We start from the raw sequence: 21,266 nt of genomic DNA, 5'->3' as shown, positions 1-21,266 counted from the left end.
CTGGGTAAAAAATGCACAGTACAAGATTTATCTGCACACCGGTTATTACAAATTAGAGGGGATTTTGGAGGGAAGGAGGGGAATCATCCAGTGTCCCTGATGCCCTCACCTACAAGATGTGCATCCAGCTGCAGCTTGTAACCCTGCACGTTAAGGAGTTGGAACTTGAAAGGGATGAATTCCAGATCATCCAGCAGTTGGAGGTGGTGATAGGTGTGACATGAAGAGAGGTGAGTTACACCCAAGGTGCAGGGCACAGGAAACTGTGTGAGAGTCAGGAAGGGGAATGAGGTTAAATAGCCATCGCAGAGTACATTGTTGCTATCCCGCACAACAGCAGGTGGACCACTTCAGACACTGTTGTGGGCAATTACCTTACAGAGGAATGTTGAAGGGTTGATAGGAGACTTGTTAGTTAGGGAAACAGACCAAGAGGCAACTAATATCCTAGTGATAAGGCTTGCAAGAGGTAGCGTGGGGGGGGGGGGGCGTGATGTGGTTTAAATAGGTTGTAGGAGGAATGGGAGCTAGATTGACAGAACATATAGTGGAGAGGGTGAATTGAATTATTACAAATACCCTTCATATAGATGAGGAGTAGAAATATTTACATTATGTTACCATCTAAATGTGCAATGTGTAATTTAAATTAACATAATAATTAGTTTGTATATAGGCCAGTCAAGAAAACATAGAAATCAATTAATCAGTCTGATGGCCTGATAGAAGATGATGTCTAGGAGCCTGTTGGTCCTTTTGCTGTGGTACCGTTTCCTGGATGGTAGCAGTAGGAACAGTTTGTGGTTGTGGTGAATTTGGTCCCTGATATCCCTTGGGCCATTTTTACACAAAACCATACCCTACCAACCAGGCTGCTATCCAAACTTTTTTTTAATGGTGAAACCGAGCTCATATTCACCACTTGTGCTGGCATCTCAATCCACACTCTCACAACCATTTCAGTAAAGAGCTTTTCCACATGTTCCCATTACATTTTCACCTTCCCCACTTACCCATGACCTCTGATTGTCATCCCACCCAACCTCAGTGGAAAAAGCCACTTGCATTTATTTACCCAATCTTCTCCTTTATCATTTTGTATGCATCTGACAAATCCTCAAAGCAATGTGTAATTTCCTTGTTTATGTTTAGTGCCTTTTCTAGGTGTAGAGGATGATGAGGGGCATTGATCGTGTGCACAGCCAGAGGTTTGTTTTCCCAGCGCTGAAATGTGTGGAATGCACTCCCGGCTTTTTCAGTGAGAGTGTTTCAGTTACTGTGGGGCCAGGACCCCATGCAGCTCAGTGGGAACAGGGAATAATGCCAATGGAGAGAGTCAAACTAAGCCAGGTCACAGATCGGAGATGGCAGAAATGCCCCATTCTTACAGAGACAGGAAGAGCTTCAGAGAGTTTGGTGGTCATTCCAGATGCCAGCGCTGTGCCCAGTTAGAAGATGAATTCTCTCTCCAACTTGAGTTGAATCTCACTGTAACAGTGTGATATCAATTCACAGCTTGACAACTCAGTGATCTCATCTGAAATGTTGTCCTGCACCCACTGATGGATTTTGTTCATCTTTTTACAGGTTACAAATCACAAGGAATTTCTCTACGTAAATCTAAAACACAACACACCAGTTTTGCTGTCTCTGTCCAGGTATTTAAGAAGTGGAGCAAGGGATTCACTCGGTCATCCTTCTCGCTCAGACTGCAGAGAGAGATTCACTTTATGATCTGACCAACTGCCACGGCTGTCATTTTGAACAGGCGATTCCCATTCATCTGGTCAGACAGTGGGAATGGATTCAGATGGACATTTCAACTGAAGGGACATCAATAAGTTCACACTGGGACAAGGCCATCCACCTGTTCTGTGTGTGAGAAGGGATTCAGTTGGTCTTCCCACCTGTTGACACACCAGTCAGTTTACACTGGGCAGAGGCTGTTCATCTGCTGAATTTGTGTGGAAGGTTTTACTCGGTCATCTGAACAAATGGTTCACCAGCGAGTCCACACTGAGGAGAGGCTGTTCACCTGCTCAGACTGTGGGAAGGGATTCACTAAGTCATCTAAACTGAAGCTACATCAGAGAGTTCACACTGGGGAGAGACCGTTTACCTGCTCGGACTGTGGAAAAGGATTCACTGGCTCATACCAACTGAAAGTACATCAAAGAATTCACACTGGAGAGAAGCCATTCACTTGCTCAGACTGTGGGAAGGGATTCACTTGCTCATCTAAGCTGAAGGTACATCAGCGAGTTCACACTGGAGAGAGGCCATTCACCTGCTCAGACTGTGGGAAGGGATTCACTTGCTCATCTAAACTGAAGGTCCATCAGCGAGTTCACACTGGGGAGAAGCCATTCACCTGCTCAGACTGTGGGAAGGGATTCACTCTGTCATCTAAACTGAAGGTACATCAGCGAGTTCACACTGGAGAGAGGCCATTCACCTGCTCAGACTGTGGGAAGGGATTCACTCAGTCATCCCACCTACAAGCACACAAGTCAGTTCACACTGGGGAGAGGCCGTTTACCTGCTCATACTGTGGGGAGGGATTCACTTTGTCATGGCAGCTACTGAGACACCAGTCTGTTCACACTGGGGCGTGGCCATTCACCTGCTCAGTGTGTGGGAAGGGATTCACTCAGTCATCCACGCTAATGGCTCACCAGCGAGTTCACACTGGGGAGCGGCCGTTCACCTGCTCCGTCTGTGGGAAGGGATTCACTTGTTCAACTGACCTGAAGGTACATCAGAGAGTTCACACTGGGGAACGGCCATTCAGATGCTCAGACTGTGGGAAGGGATTCACTCGGTCATCTCACCTAACCGTTCATCAGCGCGCTCACACAGGGGAGCGACCGTTCACCTGCTCAGACTGTGGAAAGAGATTTACTCATTCATCCCACCTATTGGCACACCAGCGAGTTCACACAGGGGAGCGGCCATTCACCTGTTCAGACTGTGGTAAGGGATTCACTCGGTCATCTCACCTAATGGTTCATCAGCGAGCTCACACAGGGGAGCGGCCATTCACCTGTTCAGACTGTGGTAAGGGATTCACTTGGTCATCTCAACTGAAGGTGCATCAGCGAGTTCACACTGGAGAGAGGCCATACACCTGCTCAGACTGTGGGAAAAGATTCACTCAGTCATCTCAAGTGAAGGTACATCAGAGAGTTCACACTGAGGAACGACCGTTCACCTGCTTAGACTGTGGGAAGGGATTCACTCTGTCATCTAAACTGAAGGTACATCAGCGCGTTCACACTGGGGAGAAGCCATACACCTGCTCAGACTGTGGGGAGGGATTCACTTTGTCATCGCAGCTACTGAGACACCAGTCTGTTCACACTAGCGAGAGGCCATTCAACTGCTCAGTGTGTGGGAAGGGATTCATTCAGTCATCCACACTAATGGCTCACCAGCGAGTTCACACTGGGGAGCGGCCGTTCACCTGCTCGGACTGTGGGAAGGGATTCACTTGTTCAACTGACCTGAAGGTACATCAGAGAGTTCACACTGGGGAACAGCGGTTCAGATGCTCAGACTGTGGAAAGGGATTCACTCGGTCATCTCACCTAATGGTTCATCAGCGAATTCACACTGGGGAGAGGCCATTCACCTGCTCAGAGTGTGGGAAAGGATTCACTCAGTCACACCACCTACAAAAACACTGGTCAGTTCACACTGGGGAGAGGCCGTTCACAGACTCAAGCCTGAATTATACCTCTGTGTAGAACCCTACAGTGTATCATACACAGTAGCCCACGCAAGTGGCCTATGCCATTGTGTGCATTTTTACTTGTGAGTTTGTGTGTCTGTGTTGCTCTGGCAAAACGCTAGTCGGCATTGGGGTTCTATGCTACTGTGTTGAATTGACTCGTGGAGTTGGGAATGATGGCGACTGCTGAGTTCATCTTGTTGGATTTGGAGCTAATAGATGCTGTATAAGAGTTATTGAAATTACTGCAGCGCAGAAAAGAGAGAAGTTTTTCCATTTCTTTGTGCAGTCCGTGACGTCCAAACTGATGTTTGTGGAAACTTCTTTGCACAAATTTCATACCATTTGCAAGTCTTTATAATATACCAATGAAGAGTCGTACAAATGTAGATATTTTCTGACTTCCTGACTTAACCTCTCCTCGATTTGGTCCATTTTCCCAACTTTGAAGCAACAGGAAATCTCTAGGAGGAAATGTGCTGTTACCAAGCAGACCAATCACAGTTCTGGCAGTCTGTGACACACAGTTACATTTTCGTAAGGTGTGCTTTAGGCTACAGCGTACGGTATGGCCTAGAGTGCCGTGTCGGGTACGCGGCTACGCGGAGCGTACGGTGAAGCATAATTCAGGCTTCAGTGTGTGGGAAGTGATTCACTCCGACATCTCAACTGCAGAGACACCAGTGAGTTCACACTGGGGAGAGGCCGATCTCATGCTCAGACTTTGGGAAGATATTCCCTCAGCAAAATCAACTTAATGTGCATCATTGAGTTCACACTGGGGAGAGACCGTTCACCTGCTGTGTATTTCAGAAGCGATTCACTCAGTAATCTAACCCTGTGCAACTCTTACTTCGGCTAGCAGCTAAATATAGGGGGTGATATTCCCCCAGCCCGGCCAAACTTAAGAAATCTTGTTTGGGTGGATGCTGTGTGACGTATCCCCTGTTACAAATCAGTACCCCCGCAGTAACAAACGATACACAATATGTGATTAAACGACTGAGATGTACAATTCTTACTTTGACGAGATGGTTAGTGAAGTAATGAAAAAGAAAGAAAAAAGAGCCCACTCTCTCTTCTTCTCATCTCTCCCCAGCAAAAGGCCATGAAAATCTCTCTACCAGACTCACAAGAAAGAACATTTCTGTCATTGGATAGTCCCACACTCCAAAACCCTGTTATCGCTAGTCGTACCCTAAACATTGCTGCTGCAGGGAAGCCATTAACTCACCAGGGAAACATTGCAGAGAGTCCACTGCATCAGCAGTGAAACCTTACAGCGCATTGCACTTGTGACACACTACCGGGTTCACACTGGGGAGAAAGTTTCAATGAGTTGCATGCTGCATATTTGTCCATCACCGTTGCTGAATGCAATTTTGAGAGTGGTTGTGTTACGTACCCCGTAACTGGGTGTCTGACCAGCAAAGATAGAAGAATCCGTTGGAGTCTGGGGGTACTATTTTCAAACATTGTTTATTAGTAAAATATACAAATCAATATCAATAATGCAAATATATAGATAATACACGTTAGCAATACTAAACCTAAAAGTGTGGGTATAATAATAATCAATAATAAACAAGCTCTATCGATGTCTAGGGGATAATGAATTGTCATATGTGAATATAAAGTTCAGTTCAGTTCATACGTGCTGAGGTAGTTGTTGGTTCTTGTGTTTTAATCGTTGGAGAGAGAAAGAGAGAGCGAGCGAACAGTGACAGCTACAGTCAGTCAAACCTTCCTTTACGTTCTCGATCCGTCAATGTGTTGTGGCCATTCAGGTATGACCCCTCTGTCCGACCATTCTTCTGTGGTGGACTCATCACCCAGGCAAGGGTGGACACACACACAAGCCCTGTGAGTTAAACTGACCGATTCTTTGTTCGGTCCCCGATGCCCCACACCTTCTTGTGGGTTCCAACACTCAAGCAGTGCTCACTAGTGTGTCTCCTGGTGTGTCTGAGGGGTATCTCCCCAGACCTCAATTTTATCCCTACTCACGGGGTCTCAGGTGTCAATCAGTTTTGAATGGCTTAGTCCATCAAACCAGCCCACTCCAGCTGTCCACTGAAGAATTTTAATGAACAGAATAGTACCAAGTAAACAGCCCTCTCCGGAGCCATAAGTCTTGCAGGAGTCATAATATGGTGGAACAACAAGTCTCTCACTCCCGGTGTTGTCTCTCCCTTATCTGAAGCAAATGTTCCAGTCCCAGTATGTTTTCCCTTTGTCTCTCTAGCTCTCTCATTAGCAGCGTGGTAACAATAACAGTTTGTGATTTTCCCCGGCAGGTGGGGGGACATGGGCAACTCTGCACCCTTCTGCCCATCACAGCTGTTCATCCTTCGTAGCAGTTGTCGGTGCTGAACTGCAATTATTGCTGCTGCTCACCACACCCAGGTCTGCACCCTGGTCACTGGGCATGGGAGGAGTTTCATCTGCTGTATATTCATCTTTAATGGGACTAGATCTGTGACAAATAAATCAGTTGTATTTTAAACACTGTCTCCGGTACTTAGTGAATTTATAACACACCTAGTGTACAGTACAGAGTCAACTCAGGCCGGCTGGACCTGATTCTGTTCCACAACAGAACTTTCAAATCCTCCCCTGTTGTCCACCTCTGTGGTGATGGGTTCCAAATTGTCATCACTCTGGGTGAAGAAGTTTCCCTTGAATTTCCTGCAGACTGAAGAAGTCGAGCTGACTGTAGTTCTGTCTGAGATTTTCTTCGCCTCTCAAATCTCTGGCTGTGGAAGAATGACTTTGGGAGTTAACTTCCTTATTCAGGGCTCATTTGTCACCATCTCGTCTGCTCAGATCGTTAGGATGTCTCCCATGGAGGGTCATACTCATTCCACTGGTTAATGTTTTCTTCCAGAGTGATGATTTATTTTTCTGAGTTGGCCTCTCATGTACGTGTTCTGGTCTGATCACGATTGCATATACACACATGGAGTGCTGAATCCTGTTCATATTTGACGAAAATATATACGAGGGGTGATTGATATATTCGTGGCCTCGGGTGGAAGGGAGCAATTTTGGAAAACTGGCACATTTATTTTTCAACGTGGTCCCGTCCTACATTTACACACTTAGTCCAGCAGTGGCTTGCAAAGGTTTGGGCAGCCCTGGTCAAAATTTCTGTTACTGTGAATAGCTCAGCGAGTAAAAGATGACCTGATTTCCGAAAGGCATAAAGTCAAAGATGACACATTTCTTTAATATTTTAAACAAGATTACATTTTAATTTCCATCTTCTACAGTTTCAAAATAACAAAAAAGGAAAAGGGCCCAAAGCAAAAGTTTGGGCACCCTGCATGGTCGGTACTTAGTAACACCCACTTTGGCAAGTATCACAGCTGGTAAGTGCTTTCTGTAGCCAGCCAAGAGACATACAATTGTTGTTTGGGTAAATGTTTGGGTTCAGTCATGAACAGCAAAGAACTGATGTGGAAATTACAAATTAGAATATTATTAGAGTCAAAGAGAGCAGCAGCAATGTAACAGGCCCTTCGGCCCTTCCAGCCAATGCCGACCTGTTTTTGTTGTTACTGCCTAGTTCCAGCTACCTGCACCAGAGCCTCCATACACCTCCCACCCACGTCCTCACCCAAATTCCTCTTTAGTGTCTAAATCAGACCCACATCCTCCACTTCCACTGGCAACTCATTCCACACTCTCACCAACCTCTGTGAAGAATTCCCCTTCAGATTCCCCGAAATAATTCACTTTCACCCTGAATGTATGTCCAATGTCAGGGTGAGAGGGAGGACGGTAAGGGGAGGAGGTGGTCGTGTGCGCAGAGGGTAACAGAGCGGAGAGTTTATACTTAATCTCTTTAAGAAAAACTAATTGTTTGAACATGCTGCAAATCTACTCTCCATATCCTGTGTATTCTTAACCAAATTATTGATCTAGATGACAAGTAGCAATGGTTGATGTTCAAAGAATTCAACAAACTGTGCAAATGCAAATATATTTAAATATCAATGAATAATCAGAGCAATGGGGTGTAACCCTGTGGAACCTCAGTAGGCACGGGGTTCGAGTCCAATAAACAGCCTCCCACTATCACTCTCTGCTTCCTACCATCAAGACAACTGTGCATCCAGTGAGCCAGCTCTCCCTGGATCCCGTGTGATCTGACTTTCCACAGGAACTTACCATGTGAACCTTATCAAAGGCCTCACTGATGCCCATATCAGCCACGATCCTGGGACAGAGGTGTCACCGATCAGAGGGCATAGTTTTAAGCAGAGGATGAAGAGGTTTAGAGGGATCTGAGGAAGAGACTTTTCACTCAGAGGGTAGCTGAAATCTGGAACTCACTGCCCGAGGTGGTGGTGGAGGCAGGTCCCTTCACAACATTTACGAACAGGATGAGCATTGAAACTGCCGAGATACAGTCGGCTGTGAACCAAGTGCTGATAAATGGGACCCGTGTGGACAGTGAGTGGATGGTCAGAACAGGTATGGCCGGCCAAAGGCCTGTTTCCGTGCTGTGTGACCCGCCACTCCGGACATGGTAAATTAACGATGGTGGCACCTCAAGGCATTGATTTCAAAACTCCACACCCCTCTCCAACCTGAATTAAACCAGACTGCACCCCTTTGTCACCACTGCGAGTCTATGTTTATGTCAACGTGACAGAGATTGGTCACATCTGCTAAACAACTGGCAATTGATGAAGTTCCTGTGTCTTCCATTAATATTACTTCCTTACAGCAAAACTAACCCTCTCACTGTGTCAGAATCAGTGATTAAATCAGCCCCAAACACTATGCTTTCATCCCTGCACGTTATAACTGGAACCATCTCAGTGAGGGTCTGATGGACACATGGGATCACATCTCTCCTGCTTCTGACATTTCAAATACCCTCAGAATGGTTTTCTGATTCAGTCTGAAAGTTATGGTACATTCAGCTCATCGTCAGACCTGACAAACCATGTCTTCCCACAGCTGGTTCCACCTGTTTGTGTGTCCTCTTTCCTCCACCTCCAGGGAAGCGGCATCACCAAACAAATCCCTCATTTGAGACGACTGTCTATACCCATGACACAGGATATCACATCACTGTCACTGTCTTGATAACGTGTCTGACCTGCTCACCTCCGGGTATCCTCCCTCACCAAGCTCCTTCCTCAGTCACCGTCTGTGAGATTATATAAAAATACAATTACTGTAAAACGATCTATCAGACAGCTCCTGTACCCCTCCATCCCGGATGATGATTTGCGGATTAATACTCTCTCTCCTCACCCCTTCTCTATTCTCTTTCCCCTTGCAAGCTCCAGATATGCCAGCTGATCCGAATCCACTGTGAGGACATTTATATCTCACAAGAGGATGTAGAAACCCGTGTTGCTCTCTGATACAGAGGTCACTGACACCCCACCGCCATCCCAATCTGAACCAACAGCCCATGACGGTGACAGCTCTGCCAGACTCTGGGGCATTGTAACAAACACAATGTTAGCAGCAAGATTAGACAACAATTCATTTGAAGAGAGAATGGCTGCTTCCTGAAAGTACACGCGAGCGTCCGACACAACGGAGCAGTTCCTCCCCTGTTTACAACTTTATTTGACCCGGTCACGGAAATTCCGATCATCCCACTTTCTTACAACAGCAACTCCTCCGAATACGGTCCCCCAGAACGTCACTCCTCTCACCCCACACCCACAGTCCACTCATAACCTCTACCCACACACACACAGACAGATAGACTTCACCCTAAACCCCTCCTCGCCTGGGAACCACAACTAACTGATACCACAGCCCGGGCTCGGGCGCAAAGCTGAAAACTGGGCTGCAGGACCGGAGAGTCCAGAGCCTCCAGCCGTCCGGCAGATCTCGTTCCCAGCGCTTTTCATAGAAACATGGAAAACCTATAGTACGATACAGGCCTTTCGGCCCAAAAAGTTGTGCTTCCACGGCAGCCGGCCCCTGATTTCCACAAACCCAAGATCAGTACGTTTTTCACGGACGCCTGAACAGAATAACGGCCGGCGACAGCTACGGTCGGCACTGCGCCTGCGTTTAGTACGAGTTTCTGGGCTGCACCGGCCGTGGCCGGAGGTCCCTACAGAGGGACCAGTGGACGGAGGCGGGAGGGACAACGGAGAAGTAACTCACAAACAAATGATGCTGGAAATTCAGAGCAATACAAACAAAATGCTGGAGGAACTCAGCAGGCCGGGCAGCATCTATCGGAAAGAATCAACAGTCGACGTTTCCAGTTGAACCCTCCTTCCGGACTGAAGGAGCTCTGCCGGACGGCTGGAGGCTCCGGAATCTCTGGTCCTGCAGCCCAGTTTTCAGCTTTGCGCCCGAGGCCGGGCTGTGGGATCAGTTAGTTGTGGTTCCCAGGCGAGGAGGGGTTTAGGGTGAAGGGTATCTGTCTCTATCTGTGTGGGTAGAGGTTATCCAACGTTATCAGGCCTGGGAATTGAGTGTACCAGGGTATACGTGCTATCGTAGAGACAGAAATATGGGAAGAGGGGGTGGGGTGGCCCTGTTGGTGAGGAATGAGATTCAGTCCTTAGCAAGAGGTGACTTGGGAACAGGGGAAGTAGAGTCTGTGTGGATTGAGCTGAGGAACAGTAAGGGTAAAAAGACCCCAATGGGTGTTGTGTACAGGCTCCCAAACAGTAGCGTGGTTATTGGGTACGTTGATTAGGGAGTTAACATTGCTAAAGGTAATGCAGTCGTTATGGGAGATTTCAACATGCAGGTGAACTGGGAGAATCAGGTAGGTGCTGGACCCCAGGATAGGGTGTTTGTGGAGTGTCTAAGGGATGTATTTTTGGAACAGCTTGTGCTTGAGCCAACCAGGAACTCTGGACTTGAATTTTGGACTTGGTGATGTGTAATGAACAGGAATTGATAAGAGATCTTGAAGTTAAGGAGCCATTAGGAAGTAGTGATCATAACATGATAAGTTTTTATCTACAATTTGAGAGAGATAAGGGCTGATCAGTGGTGTCAGTGTTGCAATTAAATAAAGGAGACGACGGAGCCATGAGGGAAGAGCTGGCCAAAGTTAAATGGGCGGATGTCCTGGCAGGAAAGACAGTGGATCAGCAGTGGCAGATATTCTTGGGGATAATACAAAAGATGCAAAAGCAGTTCATTCCAATGAGAAGGAAGGATTCAAAGAGGGGGAAGGGGCCACAGTGGTTGACAAAGGAATTCAGAGATTGTATAGCATTAAAGAAAAAGAAGTATGACAGGGCTAAGATAAGTGGGAATACAGATGATTGGGAAAGTTTTAAGGAACTGCGGATCTTAACTAAAAAAGCATTACGGAGAGAAAAAATCAGGTATGAGCTCAGTCTAGCCAGGAATATAAAAGGGGATAGCAAAAGCTTTTTTAGCTATGTGAAGAGAACGAAGATAGTTAAGAAAAATGTTGGCCCCTTGAAGAATGAATTCGGGGAAATTGTTATGGGAAACAGGGAAATGGCAACAGAATTTAACGCGTACTTTAGATCTGTCTTCACCAGGGAGGACACAAGCAATCTCCCAGATGTGTGGATGGGCCAGGGTCATAAGGTATCAGAGGAATTGAGACAGATTGGCATTAGGAAAGAAACTGTGATGAGTAGACTGGTAGGACTGAAGGCTAATAAATACTCGGGTCCAGATGGTCTGCAGGTAGCTCAGGAAATTGCGGATGCATTGGTAATCATTTTCCAATGTTCCTTAGATTCAGGATCAGTTCCTGAAGATTGGAGAGTGGCTAATGTTATCCCACTTTTCAAGAAGGAAGGGAAGGAGAAAACGGAGAACTCTCGCCCTGTTAGCCTAACGTCAGTCGTGGGGAAGATGCTTGAGTCCATTATTAAGGACGAAATAGTGGCACATCTTGATGGCAGAAATAGGATTAGGCCGAGCCAGCATGGATTTACCAAGGGCAAATCATGCTTGACTAATCTGTTGGAGTTTTTTGAGGCTGTAACAAGGATGTTAGACGAGGGTAAGCCAGTGGATGTTGTGTACCTAGATTTTCAGAAGGCATTCGATAAGGTGCCACATAGGAGATTGGTGAGTAAAATCAGAGCTCATGGCATTGGGGGCAGGGTTTCAACATGGATAGAAAACTGGTTAGCAGATAGAAAGCAAAGGGTAGCAGTGAATGGGTGTTTCTCGGACTGGCTGGAGGTGACTAGTGGGGTACCACAGGGCTCTGTATTGGGACCACAGCTCTTTACGATTTATGTCAATGATTTAGATGAGGGCATTGAAAACTATATCAGCAAGTTTGCTGACGATACTAAACTGGGTGGCAGTGTAACATGCGAAGAGGACGTTAGGAGAATACAGGGAGACTTGGATAGGCTGGGTGAGTGGGCAGATACTTGGCAGATGTCATTCAATGTGAATAAATGTGAAGTTATCCACTTTGGAAGCAGGAACAAGAGGGCAGAGTATTGTCTGAACGGTGTAGAGTTCGGTAAGGGAGAAATGCAAAGAGACTTAGGAGTCCTAGTTCATCAGTCAATGAAGGTGAATGAGCAAGTGCAACAGGCAGTGAAGAGGGCAAAAGGAATGTTGGCCTTTGTTACAAGGGGAATTGAGAACAAGAGCAAGGATGTCCTTTTGCATTTGTACAGGGCCCTGGTGAGACCACACCTGGAATATTGTGTACAGTTTTGGTCTCCAGGTTTAAGGAAGGACATTCTGGCAATTGAGGAAGTGCAGCGTAGATTCACTAGGTTGATTCCTGGGATGGCAGGGCTGTCTTACGCAGAGAGTTTGGAGAGATTGGGCTTGTACACGCTGGAATTGAGGAGATTGAGAGGGGATCTGATTGAAACGTTTAAGATAATTAAAGGATTTGATAGGATTGAGGCAGTAAATATGTTCCAGATGTTGGGAGAGTCCAGTACCAGAGGGCATGGATTGAGAATAAGAGGTCAGTTATTTAAAAGAGTTGAGGAAGAGCTTCTTCTCCCAGAGAGTTGTGGAGGTGTGCAATGCACTGCCTCGGAAGACGGTGGAGGCCAGTGCTTTGGATGCATTCAAGAAGGAGCGAGATAGATATCTGATGGATAGGGGAATCAAGGGATATGGGGTCAAGGCAGGGACTGGGTATTGATAGTGAATGATCAGCCATGATCTCAGAATGGCGGTGCAGACTCGAGGGGCCGAATGGTCTACTTCTGCACCTATTGTCTATTGTCTATTGACTGAGATGGAATGGGAGAAATATCTGAATAAAATCGGGGCGGGCGAGGAAATGTCTCGCTGGAAGGTGACAGGTGAAGCCAGGTAGGTGGGAAAGCTCAAGAGGAGAAGAAATTAGAGTCTAATAGGAGAGGAGAGTGGAGGATAGGAGAAAGGGATGGAGCAGTGGACCCAGAGAGAAGTGATAAGCAGGTGAGAGGACGTGAGAAGTCAGAGAGGGAGTGGGAGTGGGAGGGAAATTTGTTCACCGGAAGGAGAAATCTATATTTCTGCTATCAGGTTGTGGGGGGGGGGGGGGGGGTGTCCAGACGGAGTATAGGTTGCTGATCCTGGACCCTGAGGGTGGCCTCATCTTGGCACAAAATGGGCTGACGCGGAATGGGAATCGGAATTGAAATGTTTGGACACCGGGAAGTCCCGCTCGGAGCGGGTAGTTCAAAGTTTAATTTATTATCAAAGCAGGTATCCATAAATTACGCTGAGATTTTCTTCTTCTCCAGAGACCCACGAAACAAAGAAAGAGCGTGAAAGTCGTTCAGAAACTCCCACCCCACCCCCCGCATAAAAAAGGACAGCATCCTAATCATCAAACCCCAAAACCCACCCTTCCGATAAAGAAAACAACCCTGTGTACGTATTCTAAGATAACAGCCCTACTTATGCTATCAAGTTGGGGAAGGGGGTACCCAGACGGAATATGAGCTGCTGATCCTGGACCCTGAGGGTGGCCTCATCCTGGCACAAGAGGACACGATGGGTTGACATGTCGGAACTGGAATGGGCATCGGAATGAAAATGCTTGAGTCCTGCTCGGGGCGGAGAGTTCAACGGTTAATTTATTATCAAATCAGGTATCCATATACAACTGCAAGTTTTTTTCTTCTCCAGAGAGCCATGAAAGAAAGAAAAAGCATGAAAGTCGTTCAGAGAAAAAAATCAAACTCTCACCTCACCCCCCCCCCGCATAAAAAAGAACAGTATCGAAATTAACAACCCCCAAAAAACACCCCTACCCCGCACAACTGCGGAGGAGCCGGTATCACCAGTATAGAGGCGGCCACATCGGGCGACCCCGGAAGATTCACAGGTGAAGTGTCGCCTCACCTGGAAGGATGTTTGGACAACGGAGAGAGTTCAGCCGTCCGGCCCTTTCGCTGTGACACCGCGAACTCCACATCAAATCCGGCCAAACGAATCTGGGTGAACTTTAATGACCAATAAATATAATTCCTCTCAGCGATCAGCTGTCTGAGTGATCCCCTGACTCTGAGAGGAAGGGGTATCTATGATCCACACTGTCAGGGTGTTGAGTTTACCAGGAGACAAAGACTGCAGGGACGAGAGGTTTTCTGTTGACTAATACACTGTGTGTGGACCCCGCTGCCAATTCTGGTGTTGTGACCCGAATCGAGACAAACACCACGCTGCCCACTCCACCTACAACACGGCACAGCCGGACACATAACAGGGGACTTTACATCCCACAACACTGGATTCAGTGATGAAACCCGTCATTAATGTTGTTGTCCCACTGAAAAGACCATTAAGGTGCTTTTGAATGCCAGCGCTCTCCCACAGGTGACGTCACACAGCTCCCCCCCCTCACGCGCCTGACGTCACACGGGCTCCTCACACCGGGATCTGCCCTCACGTGCGCGGTGTCTTACGTCACCCACGCGCTGCTGTGCTCGAGCTTTATGGGTTTAACGGCTGGGCTAATAATCACGTGACCAGCCCCTCCCCCACCGCTGTGAACAGAGGATTCAGGAGCTGCGCTATTCCCATTGGTGCGAAGCGACGTCAGTCACTGGTTACAACCAATCGCGGAGCCGGACAAGCCGAGTGGGCGTTACCCCGCTGAGTTCGTCTCCCGCTCGAGCGCCGAGCGCCTCCTCAGAGCGGAGAAAACCTCAAAGTAAATGTCCGCTTTCTGATTTATTTCCATTTCCCTCCGAGGGAAGTTGGGGCGTTTGTGAAGCGCCTCCTGCGGCCGGAGTCTGATGTATCCGCTCGGCCCGTCGGTTCGATGCCGTTTCCCCGGGGAGGGAGGGATTTTATCGACAGGATGAAGATGGTGAGAGAGTGGGCGGACAGGATGTTTGTCCCGGTGGGGACAGGAGGGGCTCATCTGTGGAAATGTCTGAGCCCACGGTGGTGCCGAGCAGAGGGATTCACCACATTGGGGGCAAACACCGGCAGACTGTTGCCCTGCAAGCGAGGCCAATGGTCCGGGCAGAGTGACAATTATTTGTGCTTTGTTGGTATTGTACCTGGAATATGGTGTAAAATCCCGCTCCTCATACTAACACGGGTTTACAGACCAAAGAACAAACTGCTGGAGGTACTCAGTGGGTCGGGCAGCATCTGTGGAGGGAAATGGACCGTCAACATTTCGGGTTGAGACCCTCCCTCTGGACTGAGAGTGGACGGGAAATAGTCAGAGAAAAGAGGTGAGGGGTGGGGATGGGGCAAGAGCTGGGGAGTGAGAGGTGGATCCAGGTGAGGGGGAGGTGGGAAGGTGGAAATAGTGACAGGGGTGGGAGGTGAGGGGTTGGGGCAACACGGGGCTGCAGAAGATGGTAATTAATTCCACAGAGGATTAACAAAGAGGTTAGAGAGTATTTGTTCGAGAGAGTGCAATGCAGATTCACCAGACTGATCCCTGGGGTGCTGGGCTCATCATAGGAAGAAAGATCAAATGTGCTAACCCTTTCATTTAGAGCACCGAGGACTGAGACACATTGAAATGTACAACATCATTACCGGCTGAACCAGGGATCACAGTCTCTGAAAAAAGGAGTGGTCTGTCCGGGACTGAGATGAGGGGAAATGCCTCCACTCCGAGGGTGGTGAATGTCTGTAAATCCCCACCACAGAGGTTGTTGAAGACTCGGTGATCGTCCCCACGTAAAACAGAGGCTGACTCATGTGTGGAGACCGAAGGGATTGAGGAAATTAGGATCGGACAGAAACATGTGTCTGAGATGGGAGAGAAGCCGCCATCTTGTTGATAGTTAGAGGGGCTAAATGGCCACCTACTGCTGTTTCTCACTTGATGTTTCAGTGTTCCTGTCCAGTGAGGCCGGAGGAATGTGAATACAAATTAGTGTTTATAAACATCGACTTATTTACATGAAACCTGCACAATTCTGGTTTGGATCTAAAATGTTAGTCGGATCGGAATGGGATTCGAACCCGTAGCCCCTAACCCAGGGAGGTGGAGGGATGGGACGGGAATATACGGAGGGAAAATGTGAAACCTGTACCCGGTGTAAATAGGGAATAATGTGGGAAATGCGGTGGGGAGGTCGGGCAGAGTGTGAGGGGCGAGGAGAGGAGTCACCCGGTCACGTGGGAGACCCTCCACCCGTCACGTGATCCCGTTTTACCGCGGATCCGCAGCATCTGCAACACACACAAAATGCCGGCGGAACACAGCAGGCCAGGCAGCATCTACAGGGAGAAGCTCTGTCGACGTTTCGGGCCGAGACCCTTCGTCAGGACTAACTGAAAGGAAAAATAGTAGGAGATTTGAAAGTACGAGGGGAGGAGAAAATGCGAAATGATAGGAGAAGACCGGAGGGGGTGGGGAGAAGCCAAGAGCTGGAAAGGATATTGGCGAAAGGGATACAGAGCTGGAGAAGGGAAAGGATCAGGGGATGGGAGGCCTCGGGAGAAAGAAAGGGGGAGGGGAGCACCAGAGGGAGATGGAGAACAGGCAGAGTGATGGGCAGAGAGAGAGAAAAAAACGAGGAGGGTGGCAAAAAAACTAAATATGTCAGGGATGGGGTAAGAAGGGGAGGAGGGGCATTAACGGAAGTTAGAGAAGTCAATGTTCATGCCGTCAGGTTGGGGGCTACCCAGCCTGATATAAGGTGTTGTTCCTCCAACCTGAGTGTGGCTTCATCTTGACAGTAGAGGAGACCATGGATAGACATATCAGAATGGGAATGGGACGTGGAATAAAAATGTGTGGCCACTGGGAGATGCTGCTTTTTCTGGCGGACCGAGCGTCGGTGTTCATTGAAACGGTCTCCCAGTCTGCGTCAGCTCTCACCAATATATAAAAGACCACACCGGGAGCACTGGATGCAGTATACCACACCGGCCGACTCACAGGTGAAGTGTCGCCTCACCTGGAAGGACTGTCTGGGGCCCTGAGTGGTGGTGAGGGAGGAAGTGTAAGGGCAGGTGTAGCACTTGTTACGAACCCCGTAACTGGGTCACTTACCAGCAAAGATAGAGATGTCTGTTGAAGTCTGACGATACTATTTTTAACTGTATTTATTAGTAAAAATACACAAAAGTAATATCAATGCAAATATACAGATAATATACGTCGTCAATACTAAATCTAAAAGTGCGGGTATATTAATAATCAATAAGAAATAAGCTCTATCGTTGTCTCGGGGATAACGAATTGTCCAATGGAAATATACAGTTCACTGCAGTTCCACAAGCTGCCGTCTTTTGGTTGTCGCTGTGGTGCACTTTGTTGGAGAGAGAGAGAAATACGAATAGAATGGAATAGTTACCGCTCCGGGTTTTCCAACCTTTATGATTTTGATTCGTCAGGAGTCCCGTTGGTGTGGCCGTTCACTTGTGGCCTCTCCTTTAGCTAAAGCCGTTCTTCCGTGGTAAGGCCGCCAATCCCAGGCAAGGGAAAGGACGCATACGAGCCCCAACGGCTGTCGCTATTAAACGCTGTCACGGGATTCCTAGCGTTTCTCCTGGTGCGTCTGAAGGGGTTGTTCCCCAGACCCTCTTTTATCCTCACTCACGGGGTCTCAGATGTCAATCAGGTTGGGATGTTGCAATCCCTCAACCAGCCCACTCTAGTCATTCCCTGAGGGCTTCAATGAATAGTACAGCACTCAATACACAATTCCGTCTCCCAGAGACAATGGTCGCTATCAATGGCTCCGTTTCACTGAGGCCAGCACACATTCCAAACCCTGTGTATTCTGAGTGTCCCTCTCTCATTTCCTGCGTCCCAGACTCGAATTAATAGCGATCTTGCGATTCTCAAAAAATGAGGGGGCTACTTTGTACCCTTCGGCCCCTCAGAGTTGCTTCACCTTCGTAACACACTTCAGATTCAGATTGTTTATTGTCATTTAGAAACCACAAATGCAATGAGTTAAAAAATGAGGCAATGTTCTCCAGAATTATATCACAAAAGCACAGGACAAAACAGAGTACACCAGAAAATCCACATACCGTTTGGCAATCCCCAATCCAGAGTCTGGAGAGGCTGCTGCGTATTAATATCAGGCTAGCATCTTAGCGCGTTCCCCGGAAAGGAGCTCCAAATCCACCAGACAAAACAAGACCAAAAACTAAAGCTACAAGACCTGCACAAAACCACATAGTTACAACATATAGTTACAACAGTGCAAGCAAAAGCATAATTGATTAAAAAAAAAACAGACTATGGGCACAGTAAAAATAGTCCAAGATGTTAAAGGACTGTAAATTCAAAAGAAATCACCACACAGTTTCCACGAGTCTCCAGGGTCCCGACAGACTCGCCATCCCACGCCGGCGGCAGAAGGGAATACCCCCGCTATTGGCCCCCACGGCGCCGCCCGACTCTGCCTCGCAGACGCAGCACACACCGAATGCGCCGAGTCCGTCGAACCTCCGAGCCAAAGACCATCCCCTCCGGTACAGCTTCTCCGAGCACCATCCTCTGCCGAGTGTATCAAGACGGCCCCGCCAATGCGACCCCGAGGACTGGGGGCCTGTTCTTCCCAACAGAGTGTTGGACCTCACAGCAACAGCAACAACGAAGAAGAACTTCCTGGGATTTCCCGGTGTTTCTCCGTACTTCCACGTCCGTTTTCAATCGATTATGATTGCGCACGGCACCCCACTTCACAAATAACTGATAATCAGCTCCGGAGTGGCCGCTGTAAGCTGCGTCGCGCCGCCATCTTGGATCTTTCCAAGTTGTTCCGCTTGCAAGGATAAGTGCCAGGAGGGAGATCGGTGGGAATGAATGGACAAGGAAGACGCGTCGGGAGCGATCTCTGCGGAAAGCAGAAAGGGGTGGGGGGGAAAGATGTGTTTGGTAGTGGGATCCCGTTGGAGGTGGCGGAAGATACTGAGAATTATACGTTGGACCTGGAGGCTGGTGGGGTGGTAGTTGAGGACAAGGGGAACCCTATCCCGAGTGGGGTGGCGAGCGGATGGGGTGAGGGCATGGGAGTTGGAAATGGGAGAGATGTGTTTGAAAGCAGACTTAATAGTGGAGGAAGGGAAGCCCCTTTGTTTAAAAAAGGAAGACATCTCCTTCGTCCTGGAATGAAAAGCCTCATCCTGAGAGCAGATGCGACGGAGACGGAGGAATTGCGATAAAGGGATTGCATTTTTGCAAGAGACAGGGTGGGAAGAGGAATAGTCCAGGTGGCTGTGAGAGTCTGTAGGCTTATAGTAGACATCAGTAGATAGGCCGTCTCCACAGATGGAGACTGAAAGATTAAAAAAGGGGAGGGAGGTATCGAAAATGGACCAGGTAAATTTGAGGGCAGGGTGAAAGTTGGAGGCAAAGTTAATGAAGTCAACGAGCTCAGCATGCGTGCAGGAGGCAGCGCCAATGCAGTCGTCGATGTAGCGAAGGAAAAGAGGGAGATGGATACTCGTATAGGCTTGGAACATGCCAGCTAACAAAAAGGCTGGCATAACTGGGACCCGTGCGGGTGCCCATGGCTACACCCTTGGTTTGGAAGAAGTGCGAGGAGCCAAAGGATAAATGATTGAGAGTATGAACTAATTCCGCTGGGCAGAGGAGACTGGTGGTAGAGGGGAATTGGTTAGGTCTGGAATCCAAAAAGAAGCTGAGAACTTTGAGACCGTCCAGGTGGGGGATGGAGGTATATGAGGGCTGAACGTCCATGGTGAAAATAAGGCGGTGGGAACGAAAATTTTTTCATTGAAAAAATCTCAAAGCGTGAGAAGTGTCACGAACATAGGTGGGAAGGGATTGAACAAGGGAGGGATAAGACGGTGTCAAGGTACGCAGAAATGAGTTCGGTGGGGCAGGAGCAATCTGAGACAATGGCTCTACCTGGACAGGCGGGTTCAGAGGCCCCGCCCACTTACCTGATGACGCGCCGGCGACATCGCGCATGCTCAGTCCGGGAAGGGCGGTATTGTTTTTCGTTCTTTGTTGAAGCGGGTTGGCGGTGGGATCGGGATCGGGAGCGGGTCCTCACCCTCGCCCCCTGGGGCAGGGAGCCAGGGACGGATTATTCTCTGCGGGGCGACGACAACAGTTTCCTTTCGGTGAGTATTGAAGCAGGTCCGGAGCGGGGAGATCCGAATTCAAACAAGAGAACTGGAGAATAGAAGGTGGGGGTGGGGAAGGGAGAGAACCACAAGGTGATCGGTAAAACGTGAAGGGGGAGGGGGTGAACTTTCCCGAACTGGCGGCCTCGCCTCGTTTCCTTCGCAGAATGTGCCGGGGTCGGTCCGGGTTGTGAGACCTTCTCACCGAACCGTCTGAGATGAGCCGCCGCCCAGCCCGTGTTGTTCTGGTCCTATTAGCAGGATGAAGTAAAACATGTTTCCATATTGTTACTAACAGAGAATTGTACAATTTGTGTTCCGTGTGATATCTGAATGTACTTGCCTGTGATGCTGCTACAAGTCAGTGTTTCTCTGTACCTGTACCTTCCCGGACTTGTGCACTTGGCAGCAAATTCAACAGGACCTGAGAAATCTCAGTGAGATTTGATTAGTGATGATCATCTTGGCAGCTCGGTAGGTCGAATGTATGCGACAATACACTGTTAAATGCAAAACCCTGAACAGTGTTGATGATCAGAGGGATCTTAGACTCCAGGTTCATCGCTCCCTGAAAGAGACTGCACAGATTGATCGGGTGGTTAAGAAGGCAAATGACATGGTTGTCTTTATTAGTTGAAGCACTGAGTTCAAAAGTCGGGAAGTTGTGCTGTAGCTTTATAAAGCTAGTTAAATCTGGAGTGTTTCATACAGTTCTGGTCGCCCCCATTCTCGGAAGGATGTCGGGGCTTTGGACAGGGCGCAGAAGAGGTTTACCAGGACACTGCCTGGATTAGAGGGCATGAGCTATAACGAGAGGCTGGATAAACTTGTGTTGTTTTCTCCAGAACGGCGCAGGCTGGGGTGAGACTGGATGGACGTTTAGACGATTACGAGAGGGATAGACGATATATTTTCCCCAGGGTTGAAATTTCTAAGATAAGAGGCCATTCATTTGAGGTGAAAGGGGATAGGTTAATGGAGATATGAGGGGCGTGTATGTTGTTCCTCACCGAGTCTGCTGGGTCGTTCACTGGAATTTGCTCCC

General features: G+C 48.3%; 1 protein-coding gene across 1 annotated transcript in view; it reads left to right on the top strand.

The window, feature by feature from the left end:
* The first annotated feature begins 691 nt into the window (after window positions 1–691).
* LOC132388431 (zinc finger protein 850-like) overlaps window positions 692–21,266 on the top strand; it is a 79,342-nt gene continuing 58,767 nt past the window's right edge. The window contains exons 1-2 of the mRNA XM_059960775.1: window positions 692–3,709; window positions 10,275–10,279. Coding sequence (XP_059816758.1) covers window positions 1,995–3,709; window positions 10,275–10,279 — 1,720 coding nt within the window. The 5' untranslated portion in view covers window positions 692–1,994. The remainder of the gene's footprint in view (window positions 3,710–10,274; window positions 10,280–21,266) is intronic.

Source organism: Hypanus sabinus, unplaced genomic scaffold, assembly GCF_030144855.1.
Source record: "Hypanus sabinus isolate sHypSab1 unplaced genomic scaffold, sHypSab1.hap1 scaffold_323, whole genome shotgun sequence".
Classification (NCBI taxonomy): domain Eukaryota; kingdom Metazoa; phylum Chordata; class Chondrichthyes; order Myliobatiformes; family Dasyatidae; genus Hypanus; species Hypanus sabinus.
The sequence above is the reverse complement of the archived record's forward strand: the minus strand, read 5'-3'. Positions and strand labels throughout refer to the sequence as shown.